Source organism: Poecilia reticulata, chromosome 1, assembly GCF_904066995.2.
Source record: "Poecilia reticulata chromosome 1, P_reticulata-male-v2, whole genome shotgun sequence".
Taxonomy (NCBI): Eukaryota; Metazoa; Chordata; class Actinopteri; order Cyprinodontiformes; family Poeciliidae; genus Poecilia; species Poecilia reticulata.
This window is the reverse complement of record NC_088830.1, coordinates 9,066,860-9,083,315: the sequence shown is the minus strand read 5'-3', so window position 1 is coordinate 9,083,315 and position 16,456 is coordinate 9,066,860. Positions and strand designations below refer to the sequence as shown.

Here is a 16,456-nt window from a genome sequence, read left to right as displayed (position 1 = left end):
TGTGTGTGTGTGCGCACGCGCTCGTGCATACGTGTGTGTGTGTGTGTGTGTGTGTGTGAATGCGTGTACATGTTTTTGGTTTAAGCCAATATGGAAAGTCTTGACGTCATTATAAGGATGGTACGTAACAGAATTGACTTTTTTTCAAACTTGTATATTTTTTTTGTCCTTCAATTTTACTGCATGTGTTTATCTGTCTTCTGGCCTTTTCTGCATTTTTGTGTGAGACAACTCTTTGTTCCTTGTTAAATGAAGCCAATTTCCCATAATCCCCTCTTTTAGAGATGGGATTGGAGGAAACTATATAGGGGGCTGACGGCCAAAGTCAAGACCCATTCATTTACAATAGACGTGTTAAAATCTCCCAGAGGAAAAGATTGCTTGGACGACATGCAATTGTATTTTTTTCCATTATTATTATTATTTAGAAGGCTTGCAGATCAAATCCCTGTGTGGTTGTCCTCATCCATTATCTACAAGGCACCTCATGGGAAGCTTTTATTTTTATATCGATAGCTTTATGAAGCTGTGTTTATGGTGTGACGTGCACTTGGAAACTCAGAGTAGTCTTGGTGTGCTATTTCAATAAATTTTTACTGACATCTTCAATTGTTGTGAGCAGGATCTTCTCAGAATTTACGCCCATATTCATATTGAGTGGATGCCTATTTATTAACATGTTGAAGTAGTTCATGTCTGACACTGGCTTTCTGCTGCAACAGTTCATAGATCAGAGCAATCCACCAGTACTTCATTAAGAAAACTGTCCAAATTGCTATGCAAGTGGAAAAACATTTTCCATCGCAAGACAGTCAGCAGTGTGACTTTATTACTGGTGACTTTCCAGTGGGCCTGCATCCTGCAGCTTTTGTTACTATAGGGGAAACGGTTATGATATGGGCATCTTGTGATAAAACTGATGAATTATGAAGCTGATGGTATGATTGGAAGTTTTGCTTTAGCTACCTAAACTATTTTTTGACTGCTCCATGTGAGCATAAATGCTGCATTCATCTTTTCAAACAGTATATGTATTGCTGCAGCTAATGACCATTTTAGTTATTGATTAATCCGTTGATTATTCTGATTATCAGTCATATTAAATATTGCCAGCTACTGCAGATTTTTTATGCAAGCCTTTTTTTTTTTTACAATATTAGACATGCAATAATAGATGAAAATAAGCATGTTGATTTCTTTTTTCTTAAGAAAATCAACATTTTATTGCCTAGAATACAATAACGTTGCATTCTTTTCTTAAATGTTTGTAACAAATGCTGCATCCATGGCTAAAAAATACACTTCTAACATCAACATGTGAAAAGTATAGCCCAGTCGAGGACTGATAATTTTTTGGATTAACTGATTAATAACTGTATAGCAAAGGGTGCTTAATAGGAGGTTTTTTTGTTGTGTTTTTTGTTTTTTTATTATAATTTTTTCCCCCCCCAAAATTGTAACTAAGTGAAGCTAAAACTGTACCACTTAGGGAATTTTAGGTAGAACATACTTAGTTTTTAAAATTTATTTAGTTGATAAATAAATTAGTTGACAATTATCCCTATCAATTCATCACAATTAATCTGATTAATCACATCGGCCCTAATTAAAAGCAACAGTTTTCACCTGGTGCAGCTTTGCTGCATATAGCCGTTATAGTTTATAGTAGTACTTTTGTAACGTTTTTGATTGATTTGTTGAATCTGTAGGAACAGTTGCACAGAGAGAACACGCAAACGGTGCAGAAAGTCACATCGCAGCACGGAGATTTCATATAAAGTTGCTGCTTGATATTTCCCATCATGCCGTGCATCTTGTCTCAATTCATTCCAGCTTACACCCAGTAAGAGCCTCGGCTTCCTAAAAGTGTTGACACCACGTCTCAGTTCACTGCTGTCCATAAAGCAGAGGACGATCGAGCCACAGCGTTTCTCTGAGCTCCTAAGCATAATGATGTTTCCAGCAAACAAATGCACAATCCTTTGTCTTCCAGTTTTCTCCTTATTGTTGCCACTCTGACACGTCCACTGCTTTTTCTGGCTCAAATTTGCGCAATCTCTGTGCTTCTTAGTTTGACATGATTCTGCCTTTTCACACGGGAAAACAAAGTGTATTCACTAATCTTTACATGTTACTATAAATCGTCATATGTTATTGTTAATGTTTCTGTTTCCAGCTTTTGAGAATCAAATAAAGAGCAACAGCGAGGGGCAAAAACCATGTTTATGGCCGGCACAGTGACTTTATGATTGTGTAACAGAATGGCTGATGAAATGGCTGTCCTCTGTCATGCCCTCCATAACCTCCTGCTGTGTACTCATCAGTGCAAAAATCAGTTGCCTTACACTTAATGTGTCATCCTCCTCCTGGCTGTGATTTTTCTTTCTTCCCAATTTACTCTTCTCGCTCTGCTTGTGTCTGTTCCATCTTTTTTTCTTTCTTTTTTTTTTTTGGTCTTGTATCGTTTTTTTCCCCCACCTTCTTGTAGACTTGATTGAACATAGTCTTACTGTTGTTGCTTGAAATACTCTGCATCTCACAGTGTGTGTTTGTTGTTTTTTGTACAGTTTTGTTAAATGTATTATCTAAACCATGTTTTTGTGTTTCGACATAAATGTTGGTGTTTAGCGCTGCATGTTCTCTTAAAAGTGATCAAAATATGAGAAACGTTTCTAAAAGATGGCTAGAAAATGACTTGCTAATATTGATTTTTATAAGAAATGACCACAGGTAAGAACAACAAATAGGGGGAATGTCAAGAAATTGCAACCATGGTTAAGTGCTATTTATGCTTTTTGCCTCCTGGCGATGTACCTACAATGTGTGTGTGTGCGTGCGTGCGTGTGTGATGTAAGGAGAGGTTATGACATACTTAGAGTGGCTAACAGAGAATCAGAGAGATAATGCAGGGTATCTGCAGAGCATTTGCGCATCTTCCTCACTCAGCGTCGCTCACAAACAGATGTAAAAACACACCAAATACACACCGGCATAAGACGTGATTCATTTTAATGCCCTTTGTGCTCAGCGGGGTAGAAAATAAATGTTTTTTAATGGTTCAAGACTGTCGGTGCGTATGTAGCTCATACGTTTGAGGCTTGGAAAAGGCAAAGAGCAGTTGTGGTGGTGCAAAGGAGTCTGTTTATCTCGAGGTATTTCTCAAAAACTCTGTGTAGGACTGACTTCATTTTGTTGTAAATACTTTGTAAGTTTTTATAAATAAGCCTAGTTTATTTAATTTGAAGTGGCCTAAGAAAAGGGATCAGGATAATTCAGTGGGAGATTCTCTTTTAAATTATAACATTGGCCACACAAATGTATTAATTTACATAGACACGCATCTTCAGCTATATAGTTTCCTAAAAGAACCAAGCAAGTAACTTTAATTTAAATGTTTCTACTTTCTTTTCCTCTCCAGTTAATGAACTAAGTTGGTAATTTGTGACTGCCCAAGGTCTGACGCAGACACGAGTAAGCATATGTTGAGTTGAACTTGTATCACGAGGCGCTGACGCTACGGTATCGGGACCTGAAGGACACAGCTAATCTCCTCCAGCTGTTTGGCGTGCACAAGCACATTAATGGCTGCGGTTGTGGACTTCTCTTCAGAATTTACAAGTACACCGAAGTTCATTAGCTAAATTTTTTCACTTAATTTCGCAAGATCAAGTCCTCCCATGTGGGAGTCCAGATGCATTTTTTTGTAACTTGTTATACGACGGAGCTACGGAGATCTCCAAGATAACTTTTCAGCATCCCAAAAAATGTTGTTTATTAGACCTAGAAGGTAAATAAGCAGCTCATGTCAAGTAAGTTGATTTAAGTTTCTTTGAAATGGTTCACGGGCAAATTGTACTTGATTTTCATGTTATGGGTGAAAATAATTGTACAGATTTTTTTTTTTTTTTATTCCCCCGAACCCCCTCCCCAAAAAAATATTAACAGTTTAGTTGGACACTGTGTTCAAACCTAACACAGTGTCCAACCTAATTAAAATAGCAAATACAAACAAAAACCAACAGAGTGACCCCTCAAGGAATATTGATCAAAATGCAAACTTCACACATAGAGCTTCTTTTTAATTTAAGCTTTATTTAGAAAAGTTTTTCTTTTTCAAAAGAATCTGTTACTAATTCTTGTATGTCTAGTATCTGCACTACAGCCATATTCTGTTGTTGAAGAGTTTGTTGCTGGCATATCAGTCATTGAAAAGTGAATGCATAGGCTCTTTGGTGGAAAAAAACTGAACCAATTTGGTCAAAGTTAATTGGCTACAGATATAATATAGTGAACTAACATCATGCGACATTATGGACTATTGATGTAAAATGTGGTAACGGCAACGCTCTCACTGCAAACGCAAAATCTGACCAAGTATTTTTTGTCTAGTTTCTAGTCCAAATATCTTGGTACACTTGAATTAAGATGGAACTAACTTAAAAAGTAGCTCGTCAGCAATATGCTCTAAGTTTAAGTAAATAATTCCTCTATTAATGAAAAACTATTAGCTCTATTGGCAGATTATTTCATTGTAACATGAAATAGTCTTGCTATAAATATATATATATGTATCTGCCAATGGAAGTACCGTATTTTCTGCACTATAAGGCGCACCTTCAATGAATAGCCTTCTTTAAAACTTTTTTCGTATATAAGGCGCATAGAATAGACGCTTCAATTTGGGTTGCCAATTTTTTCCGTACTCTATTATTACACATACACATTTGTGAAGAAGTGGTCCCCGAGTACTTTATATAGTGGACTGCCCCAGTCATTGTTTCACTCACGGTGTTGGTGTTGCGATATTGTGCCCAACTGCTTTCTGGGTAACACAGACCAACCGACACGCTGCCGCCACAGTCTCTGTCTCCCCCCCCCCCGGCTTTAAATGTATTATCAAACTTTATTAACAAACCAGCGTTCTGACAACTATCCCAGCATGCACCGCGCGCTTCTTCTTCTACGGGGGAAAATGAAGTCGGTGGCTGCTTACCGTAGTTGCTAGACCTGTTGTGGCTCAATATTGGTCCATATATAAGGCGCACTGGATTATAAGGCGCACTGTCGGCTTTTGAGGAAATTGAAGGTTTTTAGGTGCGCCTTAAAGTGCGGAAAATACAGCAGTACTTTTTTATCAATACTGAGGAATTATTTACTTCAAAACAAGCTGCTATGTTTTGCTGAAAAGACACTCGCAAGTTAGTTTTGTCTTATTTCAAGTGTAATAAGATATTTGCATTAGAAACTAAAGAAAAAATACTTAAGATTTGATGTTTTTGCTGCTCTCTGAGATGGTGTTATCCCTTCGGCAAACTGTTTAATAATAATCAGCTCCCAAGTTTGTTTTCTGTCTATGAATCTAAAATTGATACAGGCATCCACTTTAATCTTCATGGCACGAGGATAAATCTTTCCCCTCCACCGACTTTTTCTTTTTAAGCTCGTATTTCAGAAATATGACAACGTTTTATTTACAGTGCGCAAAATTTGACATAATTTGTTTCTTTTTTCTTTTCCAGATTTTCTTTTTACTCGTTTCCTCTTTGTGAGAAAGTGTTTGAGAAATACAAGTGAGACGGGCCATCATTACAGACTGCAGGTCAGAGCTGGCGGCTCTCCCTTTAGGGCAGAAGGCATGAAGGCAAAAACAAGGCAGAGAAATTAAAGGCAAAGAAGAAAAAAAAAACCTACAGTGGACATGGACACTGTATAGTTGCTGATCCTTTGTGAATCCCCTCTCCTCTTTTAGAGATGTCTATCATGCTAAAATACCCACCAAAAACATATTATGCTTGTTTTCTCTTCTCCTATTTTCTGCCTCACTTTCTTCCTTATCCTCCGCCAGCTTTTTTAGTTGGTCTTTGTTGATCTTGTCTCCAGGCAGTTTATTGGAGAGATTCAGTGTATGCTTCACTTCTGCAACTCTAAGACCTGCTGTTGATCTGTGTGAAAGTAGAAGTGTTCGATTAGCAGTCGAATGGAGGCGCGCTGCTGAATTATTTAACTACTGTCTGCTTGAACCAATACTTAAAAACCTGTGTGCAAAAAAAAAAACAAAAAAAAAAACAGGAATGGACAGAAGTTGGGGTACTTATGTTTTATGTGATGGAACAAACTTCCAAAAAGGGTCCATGTTTTTCTCCCTATATGCCGATTGCAGATTCAGACTTTTATCGGTGTGCTAGCTGATAGCAGCTGACTAAGGGAGCAGTGAAGCTTGTCATGCAAGTCTTCGCACTCACACATGTCACAGTATGCCAAACATTTATAAGATAGGAAGTCTTTAATTAGAAATGCATGAGCTCAGACATGCAGCTCATTGTCATTCAAAACCATCAATTGCATTGTGCGTGAAACCAAAACGCACGCCTTTCGTTTCCAGAGGTTCTCGAGGTACAGTTTGATCAGCAGAGGTTGGAAAAACAAGCATTTCATCTCCAGTCTGACTATTTCATCACTCTTCAGCCCAGAGCTGCTGCAGCGGCGGCAACGTGGGGAAGATCACGTTGGCAAGTATCTGAGCGGGCTCCTCGAGAACCAATACTGGCTGCATCATAAAGGCTTACAGATGTAAACAGTATGAGGACACTGAACCCAAGCAAAATTACATCAATCCAACTCTCTGAAAGTATTTCATCTCCCAAATCTGTAGCATGAGGCTTTGTGTACATGTTTGCTGTAAGTTGTTTATCCGCACAGTTGCGCTGCAGCTCTGATGTCGAGCTCTTTTCCCAGCCAGATGGCGTTTTTTATTCAGTAGCCCTTAGTATTTCTCAAGCCTCTCATGTTTCTTCTTGATGTTGCGGTCTGTTGGGAGTGCAACATCAATACTATCACCACAGAGTACTTTCTGCTCTATGCCAGAAGTTAAAAATTTTAATATTGTGTAATCTGTGGCATGCTAGGAGTATTACTAGAGTTTTACAAAACAACACATCACTGTAGCTCTAAAGTCCTTCCACTACTCCCTGTAGCTCAAACAATAGACTATGAAATACTTAGTTACTTCACAAATACCTTGAACTGCTGTGCTCCAAAACACATTAACGATCTGTTGTTGTATATTCGTTCAGACTTCTCAGGTATTCTGGTTCTGTTCTGAACCAAACATGGAAAAGCAAAATTCAGTTTCTCTGCTCCTCTAATCTGGAACGAACTTTCAGAAAACTGCAAAGCTGCCAAAACACTGAGTTCCTTAAAAACAAGGACAAAAATCCAACTGTTTAGTTACGTTAGAGCTAAAATTAGTGGAACATTGAAACTCTTAACCATCGATAATGAGGATTATTCTTGATGATAAATGGACTGAAATTGTAAATTGTTTTTGCAGTCATTTTGACCGCTCAACAGCTCTTTATACTAGAACCGCATTCACTCATTCGCACACATTTCTACACCAATGTAGACCACTTTGGGTGGCGTTCCTTGCCCAGGGCCATGTCGACATGTGACTGGAGGAAGCTGGAATCGAACCTACAGCTTTCCAATTGCAAGATAACTACTCTACCCACTGATCCACAGTTGCTACGTGTGCTATACAAATGAACTTGACCGAAACCAGCGGTCTCAAACGGCGTTCCTCAAATACCAACGTCTTGCAACTTTTAGATGTGTCCCTTGTCCTACACACTTCAATTAAATGGCTAAACTCCCTCACTAGCATGCAGTCAAGTTCCACAGAGCTAATATTGGGGTCAGGTGTGCTGAAGCAGAGAGACATCTAAAAGTTGCAGGACACCGCGTCTTGAGGACTGGAGTTTGAGACCACTGCCTTAAACCTTTGGTTTCACGATGAGAGGAAAATATAATATTGAGGTATGATTGTTGAATATTGTGATGATTATGCAATTTTTTTTTCTATCATATCATTGTCTGAATTGCAGTTGTGGTGGCCGTCAAACTGACATTGGAATAAGTATTTTCGATACAATGTATTGTATTTAAAAGCCCATTCATCTTATCTCGTGAGCTGAACTTTACTCTGACACACTCTGTACATATCCAGCTGGTCATTTTCTGAGAATCTGAACTAAAAGCATTGTCTGTGTTTTGTCTTTTCTTTTCTGCGTTTAGAACCTGCTGTCGGAGAAGGTTGAGCAGATGATGGAGTGGTCTTCTCGGCGCTCAGTCATCCGTATGAACGGAGACAAGTTCCGTCGTTTCGTCAAGGCCCCGCCCAGGAACTACTCCGTTATCGTCATGTTCACCGCCCTGCAGCCTCAGAGGCAGTGTTCGGTCTGCAGGTACACTATCACCACAGCAACAACTGTCATATCCCCTACCAAACATTGAAAACTGCATTTTTCACATTTCACACACACACACACACACACACACACACACATCTGGCCTAGAAATCTGCTGATGTTTGGCTCACCCCTGTCGCCCAGATTGTATATTCATAAAACTGCACATGCAATGGGAACGGCAAATGGGCTTATGTAATAATAACCTGTGGGTTACACTGACATTTTGATCAAAAATACTCCAGCTAGTCACATTGCCAGTGGGACATGAATAAATTCCACAAAATAAGACCATTGAGACAAAGTTACCCACTTACTTACAGAGAGACTTGGAAACACTTGAAACACCATCTATAAATGTGCAATATTTAAAAGTATATGTTTTATATTTAGTTTAGGATGATTTTGTTACTTGTTTTCTAAACTATTATTCTTGTTATCAAAAAAGAAGACTACAGATTTGAACTGGAAGCCATGTTGCTCTTAATGCAACTTCATTTCAGCACAAAGGACAGTACCTGGAGCGACGACGGCTCTGGAGCTGTCCGTTGTTCTGAAAGCAGCTTCAAGTCACCACTGCTGCTTTATTTTTTTTGGGATCTCCATGTTTGCTAGCTATACAATTCCATAAAATATATGCTAAAATCCATCTTAATCATAGCATACAACAACATGACTAGAGTCTAATCAAAGAAAATCTCTGTCAGCACCACAGTGTCTCTATCATCGTAGAGACTTTGCATTGACTTTCCTTCTTTTTTCATTTATTTCTATAGCTTAACCCTTCCCTAAACCTAAACATTACCAGTTCATGCCTCAACCTAACCTAAACTCAATTTATACCTTAAAGTCCTAAAAATAACTTCTCATGCAAAAACAGCACCACATAGGAGTAGTCAGTTCCCACAGTGGGGTATTTGTTGGAAAAATTGTCTTTACTATGTAGCAGATACAAGGCTACGCACACACAGCATTGTATTTCCATCAAACTGACTTTTTATTCACTTCCATTAATTTTAGTGACTGCATTTATGTCTAAACATTACCAGTCTAATCCTAACCTTAACTTAAACTTACTTCACGCCAGACCTCTAAACATAAATAGTGGAACACAGTAGAAGTGAACAAAAGTGTGAATTAGGACAAAATGCTGACTTTCCACAAATGGCCTCCCTTTGTTGGTGAAAATGGAGAAAGTGCTCCTCCATATGTTTTACACACCCACAGCCCAGAGTTTGTGTCTCTGTGTTGGGGGGGAAAGCATTTCAAGCGAACATGCGAACAGCTATTCATGCTGGTCAGAGTTGAACCTGTTAGCCAAACAGTGCTGACCTGCAAAGATTATCACTTATCACATCACATTTTAGGCGATTTTTAAACAAAAACATCTGAAAAATGTCTTACTAATACAAACAAGACTTTAATATGGTTTTCTAATATAAATAACTATTAAGACTACGGCTTATTTGGTATTTTATTGGGGAAAATAAGAGAATCTCCATATAGTCATGATAAAAACTTGATTTGAAAGTTTGTACAAACCTAAGTTCTCCTCTTGAAAAAATGTCTGATATTGCAGAGTTTGCATCTACACACAGGTATCAGTTGCTAACCTTTTCATTTTCACATCTGACACTTGATAAACTGGAATATCTGTCTCACTTGGCAAACAGCTTTAAAAAAAGCCTTTAAACACACATCTTGCTTTTGCCTGTGATCTTTGCACAGTGGGGCAGTAAAATGACTCAATAATTTGCTCATAACATGTTGTTTTTCTAGCGATTCCACTTAATTGTTTGTCTACAAAGCTAACAGCGTTGTTCTCCTGCTTCATAAACTTAGTGCCCTCAACGCCGCAGTAGATAACGACGAGTGCTATGGTAGCTCACAGTGTAGCACTCTACCACATTGGTTGCTGATTAAGCACTGAAGTTGTCAGATCAAACAAACGTGGAGCCGGAGCAGCCAATAGAGATGGACTTTTAATGTGAACAAGTTGTTTAAAATTTAAAAGTAGGTCGAGAAAACTCATAGCCGTTGGAAGAAATTCACAAATGCTACTTAATTCTGTGTTATACAGAAGATTTTAATTATTGATTGAATGATTCCATCTTTTCCTTGTCATCAAAATTAGGGTTGCAGGGTGTGCTGTGGTGGCGCAGGGGTTAAGCACAACCCACATTTGGAGACCTTAGTCCTCGACGCAGCTGTCGCAGGTTCAATTCCCGGCTTGGCGACCTTAGCTACATGTCTTCCCCCTTCTCTCATTACCCACCTTCCTGTCAATTAACTATCAAATAAAAAGGCCACTAGAGCAAAAAAAAATAAAAATTAGGGTTGCACTGACATGAAAATTTGGGCTGATATTAGATGTAAGCATCGCTGTTTTAGCGAAAAAACGATATTTTACCAATATTTTAGGTGTTATATACAATCCAGCCTGATGGAAAATGTAATAAAAATCAAAATATACAGCTATTTTTAGCTTGTTTAAAACAATAAAACTAATACAATTTCAGATAGAAATAAACCCACGCAAACAAACGGAGCAGATAAAACTGGAAGAGAAGTGTACTTAGAATAAAAAGTTATTGGAGAGGAGAAAAAGTATAAAGTACCACCAAAAATGACAGATGGCTCAATTAAGATCCTGTCAAATGTTTTGAAATAGCTTACACAATCTGGAAGATGTGTGGGGGGGAAAAGCAGAAAACAATTTGAATAGAGCAAAAAAAAAAAAAAGGGCAAAAAGTCAGTCGAACACTGACCAGTCCCAGAGCAACCAAAGAACCAATGAGAGAGGAGGAAAGTGGGATGTAGAAGTTACAGTTTGCTAAGGAACACGTTGGGTGAATTGAAGGGTGCAACATTTTGTGAACTGATGAAAGCCGGTTTGTTGCTTCTGCATTCGGATCCACAGTTTTGTTACATGACCCCCAGATGTTCAACTCAAACCAAAATACACTGTGAAACACGGTGACTCGGTCGTCATGGTGTGGGGGATTTTATTATGCCATTGTATCAAAACCTGTTCATCACCAACAGAAATGGTTGTGTTGCATAATGTAGAAGCATTTGCACGTTCTATTACAAATAAAAACATCAAGAAAAATCTTAAAGCAACGTTCCCAATATTTTTCTGTATAATTGATATAAAGATGTTATGAGGATTTGTAACTTTTGCTTTTTGATCTTAAAACACATCGCTGTTGTTTTGAACATGACTGTACATATAGCCATACCCTGAAGGTAGGTCTCTAAGACCTCTAAGTATTGTGAAACAAGAAAATATTACTCTGCGATCCACCCTGCAGTAAAGCTCCTGCTTATTCATCTATGAGAAATCCATCTTCGCCGCTAAAGCTCAAACTTTGTTGTACTGTCAGGATGTCTGGCTCAGGTTGAGTGAACATGACAAAACACTGACAATTTCATCTCGCAGTCAGAAGCCATGTTGCACGCTCGTGTTTTACTGTAATGTAAACTTGGGCAGCGGTGTTCGACTATTTAGTGTAAACCTTATATTTGAGCACGTCGACGTCTCCAAGGAGACATTAAACCACTTTCTAAAATAAGTACCGTCCTTGTCCATTTTGACCTGATTTCTCACTAATCAGCCAGTCTTTTGCCTCATCAGTCTCTTGATTATGTAAGGTATTCATCATGAATCATATGATTCATCAAAATGTCAGCTCTTCTTTGACTCCAGAAAGGTATGACTGACGTACACGTTGCTAAACGTTGTTGTTTCACAAAGCCTTTACAAATCCATTTAAACATTTTAAGAGTAGCTATTTTTATAAGCAATTACTACATTGCCAAATCTGGCTTATTGCATTTTTTTTCTGAGTGTTTTCATTTTTATCTATTTATTTGTAAGCTTCCATGTGGTTCAAACATACATAACTGGGCACAGATATAAGTTTATACCCCTTTCTGCTCCTTTTCAATCATGATTTCTTTTAGTTGCTATATGAACTATTCATATTTATTGAATATATAATGAAATAACTGAATACATTGGATAGAATTTTTTTTTTCCCCACATTGAATGTTGTCAACAAAATAGTGTTTTGATACCTTAATTTTTAATGGCAACTGTAGAGACAAATACAAAACTGCACCTAAAAATAACTCCATCAAACAAATAACGCCTTTCCTTTCTGACATACTTTGCCCACATTTAAATTGGATGTTATGCTTGCATTTTGTGCAAGTCCTTCCCATGACTATGCATGAAAATTATAACCATTGGTAGCAGCTTGTCTTAAGGAGAGGAACTTCTTTGGTTTACAGTGCAGAAGTGTAGAAAATAACCCAAGCAAATCTGGTGTAAAATATGGAGTGGCATTTTATTGATCACGGTTCAAGAACTTTTTATTTCTGAGCACATATTTATATCATAACCACTCTGTTCTCGACATGAGTTGCATCTTGTCATTGAGTCGGTTTAGACTGTTGTTCATCTTTGTGTAGACTCATTGAATTTTCCCTTAACCTTTCACACCTCAAGAACTTATTTATATCTGATCCAACACATTCCTTTTGCGTACACACTTGTGTTGCTTTTGTCGTACATAAAACATGAATGAAATGTCGTTCAGATGCTATTTAGTTTGCTGTATTTCCAATTCTTTAGACGTAGCTAAACATAAAAACTAATACTGCTGCAGTAAAAAGCCATTAGCAATCTGAACGTTTTTTTTTTTTTCTCATGTCCTGTCTCGGCATGTCGGGCGTACCATATGGACGACTGCATTTGCCAGGGAAGTTTTGCTCAACAAAGTAGATGCCCCATTGTACCCTATTAGTTTTGTTGACTTCGATGTGGAAACTTGGATTCGTATGAGTTTCAGTCATTTGGAGGGTGAGCATGTGCGTGCCTGTTCGAGTTTGTCACCTAGAAGTGCAACCTGGCACCAAGTGTTGCAAGGTTTTCTTCCTTTCTCACCACTGTAAGAGAAGCACATGGTAGGTGACCCAAGCCACTGAGATGCTATATATCAAAACACACCTGGCGATACTAATGAACCCCTCGGTTTTCAAATGGGTGTCCTTAATAATAGCTCCATTCAAGGGAATGAAACATTTTAGTGGTAATCATTAAAAGTAGAATTTGGCGTTGAATTCGGGTAAAATGCTTGTAATATCAGCTCTCACCCTGCCCGCCTGAGTTCTGCCTGGATTTATTCAGACGTTTTCATGATCGACGCCTCAAAGCGACTCCCCTACCATTAGCAGCGGTTATAGCAATGCAACATCACCACTCATGTTTCCTGATGGATGACTTTCCACTCAGTAAAACCTTCAGAGGAGATGACCACACTGAGGTGGCTTAAGCATTTAGAAAAGAAAGATGTTTCTGAGACAGAGTGGGACTCTACTGCCAAAGATGCACAGTGTGTGTCTTGGTTCCGTTCTCTTTTTCTCTCTTAGTTTTCCATTTTCTAATTATGTTTGTGTGCTGAAAATACCTATCACTAATTTTGTTTAGCTGTAAACATGGCCGATGAAGATCTAAATGATCTGTTCTGTAGAGCATGGTGCAGGAAAGTAAGATGAAAACGGGTCCTGTGAAAATGTTAAGAGAAAGAAGGGAAATTATTGAGCTGATTGTAAACGAAGCATAATAAATACAACACCTTCTTCTACCAACATTGCAAAGCAAGTTTCTATGCATGTCATGTTTAACGATTTACAATTTTGTAGGGGTTCCGTTGTAGAAAACTGGCCACATTTAATCCATTATTCACAAAATGCCATATAAGAGGGTAACACCTGTAAAATGAGCTTTTGAAAAACTAAGGCACCTTCTTGGATCATAACTATTATGAAAAATGTCTTGCGTAGCTTTAATTGTCCTGTTTTTTTTTATAGACAAGCGAATGAAGAATACCAGGTCCTGGCAAACTCTTGGCGTTATTCATCTGCATTTTCCAACAAGCTCTTCTTCACGGTTGTGGACTATGATGAAGGAGCCGACGTCTTCCAACAGGTGGGCAGTTTGCGTCGCAACCTTGAAGTCTTTCCATCCAAAAGACTTTTTAACAGCACAAATAGTATTTATTTATTTTTAAACCAGTACTGTTACTTTTTTAAATTGTTTTTTTTTTTTTTAGATCTTAATACACCTCTGTTCATTTAGATTCAGAGAAATTTGGTGACATGTTTCTGTTTTTTGTTTTGTAGTTTCATTAGCTTTTAGCTCATGTGTTGTGATCACTTATGGATTATATTTCTGAAACATATATTTTTGGGTTTTTTTGGTCACCTAAGATGATTTTCTTTTACAATTTAATTATTTTTACCCACTACACCTCAACACCAAGACCTTTCTGAGCCATAGTGGCACCTGACCACGAGTCGACATAGAAGGCCTAAGATTTCTTCACTGGAAAGCCGCATTATCTGGATTGTGTGGCTAAACGGTGAACACGATGTTGACAACTTTTTTTCCCGCCCCTGTCGTTGGCATAAACAAAATACTGATTAGCAAATCCATTTTACAGCTGGCAGCAGCACTTTAGCGTCATGAAACACCTGCAGAATGCTGGTGATGTAGAAAAGTGAGCGTTTACAGCTTTGCTCTGATTGTGAGGAAATCATCACTAAGTCTGATGTTCACATTTGTTTTGTTTTTTTTCTTATAAGTTGAAGTTTATTTGCATTAATTTCTCAGAGCGTATTTGGGCCAATTAGTGATGGGTTAAATGAAGAAGAGGCAAAACCAGAATATTTAAGAATGTGATGTTACACATAGTTTGGTGAAAAATGTTGCTTTGTCAAACCAACAAGTTGTTGAACGTATAAACAAAACCAGATTATTATTTCAATCAATGCATACTGTGCCACCAATAATTACGTGGGAACAGAGAGGTTGGGCAATACTTGTCTCTGCCATCATTTTTCTTGACAAAAATAATGCATGACAGATTTACGTTTGACAAATTGATTCTCACAATCAGAGGCTTATTTCCCTTCTTTTTCAGTTGAACATGAACAGCGCTCCAACTTTCATGCATTTCCCTGCAAAGGGAAAACCTAAGCGGGCCGATACGTTTGACCTGCAGAGGATCGGCTTCGCCTCAGAGCAGCTGGCCAAGTGGATCGCCGATCGCACAGACGTTCAGGTACAGCCTGATAAAATACCGATGCAGACGAATGCGCATTTGCAAGAAACCAAGATTTAATTTGGATGAAATATGGGCCAGATCCACTTTTTGTTTTTAATTGTGGTACAGTTACAATTTCTCCATCTGCTGCAGTTTTAAAGTGCAAGTTTATGTCAATACTACGAGGTTTTCTTTTTAAGATTTCCCATTGCCTTGGTGTATTGAGGGTCAAAGCACTGCAGGCAATCTTTTATTTTTTTTGTTATGGTTCACTGTCAGTCTCAAACTCAAGCCCAAATGTAAGTTCTGCTGGGAAATACAACTTCAGTTGAAAATCTCTGTATTGCTTTATATATATATATATATATATATATATATATATATATATATAAGCGTTTTAACTAACTCTACACATACAATCAGACCAACACAGACTGATTTATTGGTGCTGTTTACCAAAACAATTCAAACTCTAAAATTTAATTCATAGGGTTTATACTCAGAATGGAAGGATGTAGGCATCTTTATTTTCATATTACATATAATTGAATAAATTACCATAATCATGAATAAAATTATAATGTGATTAGAAAACTTTGCTTTGTCATAAATATAGGTGGGAGAATTTAATAGGATGTGCAAAAGCATCAAAAAAAGATTATGTGCAAGCTTTCCTCCAAACATTTTACTGATGAACTTCTATTTATAATCCTGCCATTTGAGGACAAAATTTTTAATGACTGCTTCTTCATATGATGTGCTTATGTACAGTTATTGCATAAGTTAGGAAACACAAAAGTTAGTTTTGCCAAAATAACATTTTTATGCACAATAAAGTTCTTCATCTTGCTCTGCATACCACTATTGTTTGAGAAACATTATTTATGTGAATTGCTGTGCTTTAAAAAAAATCATAAATTGTTGCCACATACATCACTGGAGTTCATTTCAGAATTTAATTGACATTTTCAAGGTTGAAACCTGTGCTTTACTGTGGGATTGTGCAAGGAGAATATTTGGTTCAGGTTTTAAATGCTCTTGTTGTACTTATTTGAGGCATCTTTTTTTCTTTGTTGTATTGATTTGCTGATCTTATCT

The 16,456-nt window shown here is 37.7% G+C and overlaps 2 protein-coding genes across 7 annotated transcripts in view; one reads left to right on the top strand and one right to left on the bottom strand.

Annotated features, from left to right (window-relative positions):
• The window catches only part of LOC103469533 (uncharacterized), a 479,729-nt gene that overhangs the window by 400,779 nt on the left and 62,494 nt on the right, over positions 1-16,456 (bottom strand). The window lies entirely within an intron of this gene.
• The window catches only part of tusc3 (dolichyl-diphosphooligosaccharide--protein glycosyltransferase subunit TUSC3), a 61,971-nt gene that overhangs the window by 17,599 nt on the left and 27,916 nt on the right, over positions 1-16,456 (top strand). The window contains exons 2-4 of the mRNA XM_008417549.3: positions 8,074-8,243; positions 14,124-14,241; positions 15,236-15,376. Of these exons, the coding sequence (XP_008415771.1) occupies positions 8,074-8,243; positions 14,124-14,241; positions 15,236-15,376 (429 nt within the window). The remainder of the gene's footprint in view (positions 1-8,073; positions 8,244-14,123; positions 14,242-15,235; positions 15,377-16,456) is intronic.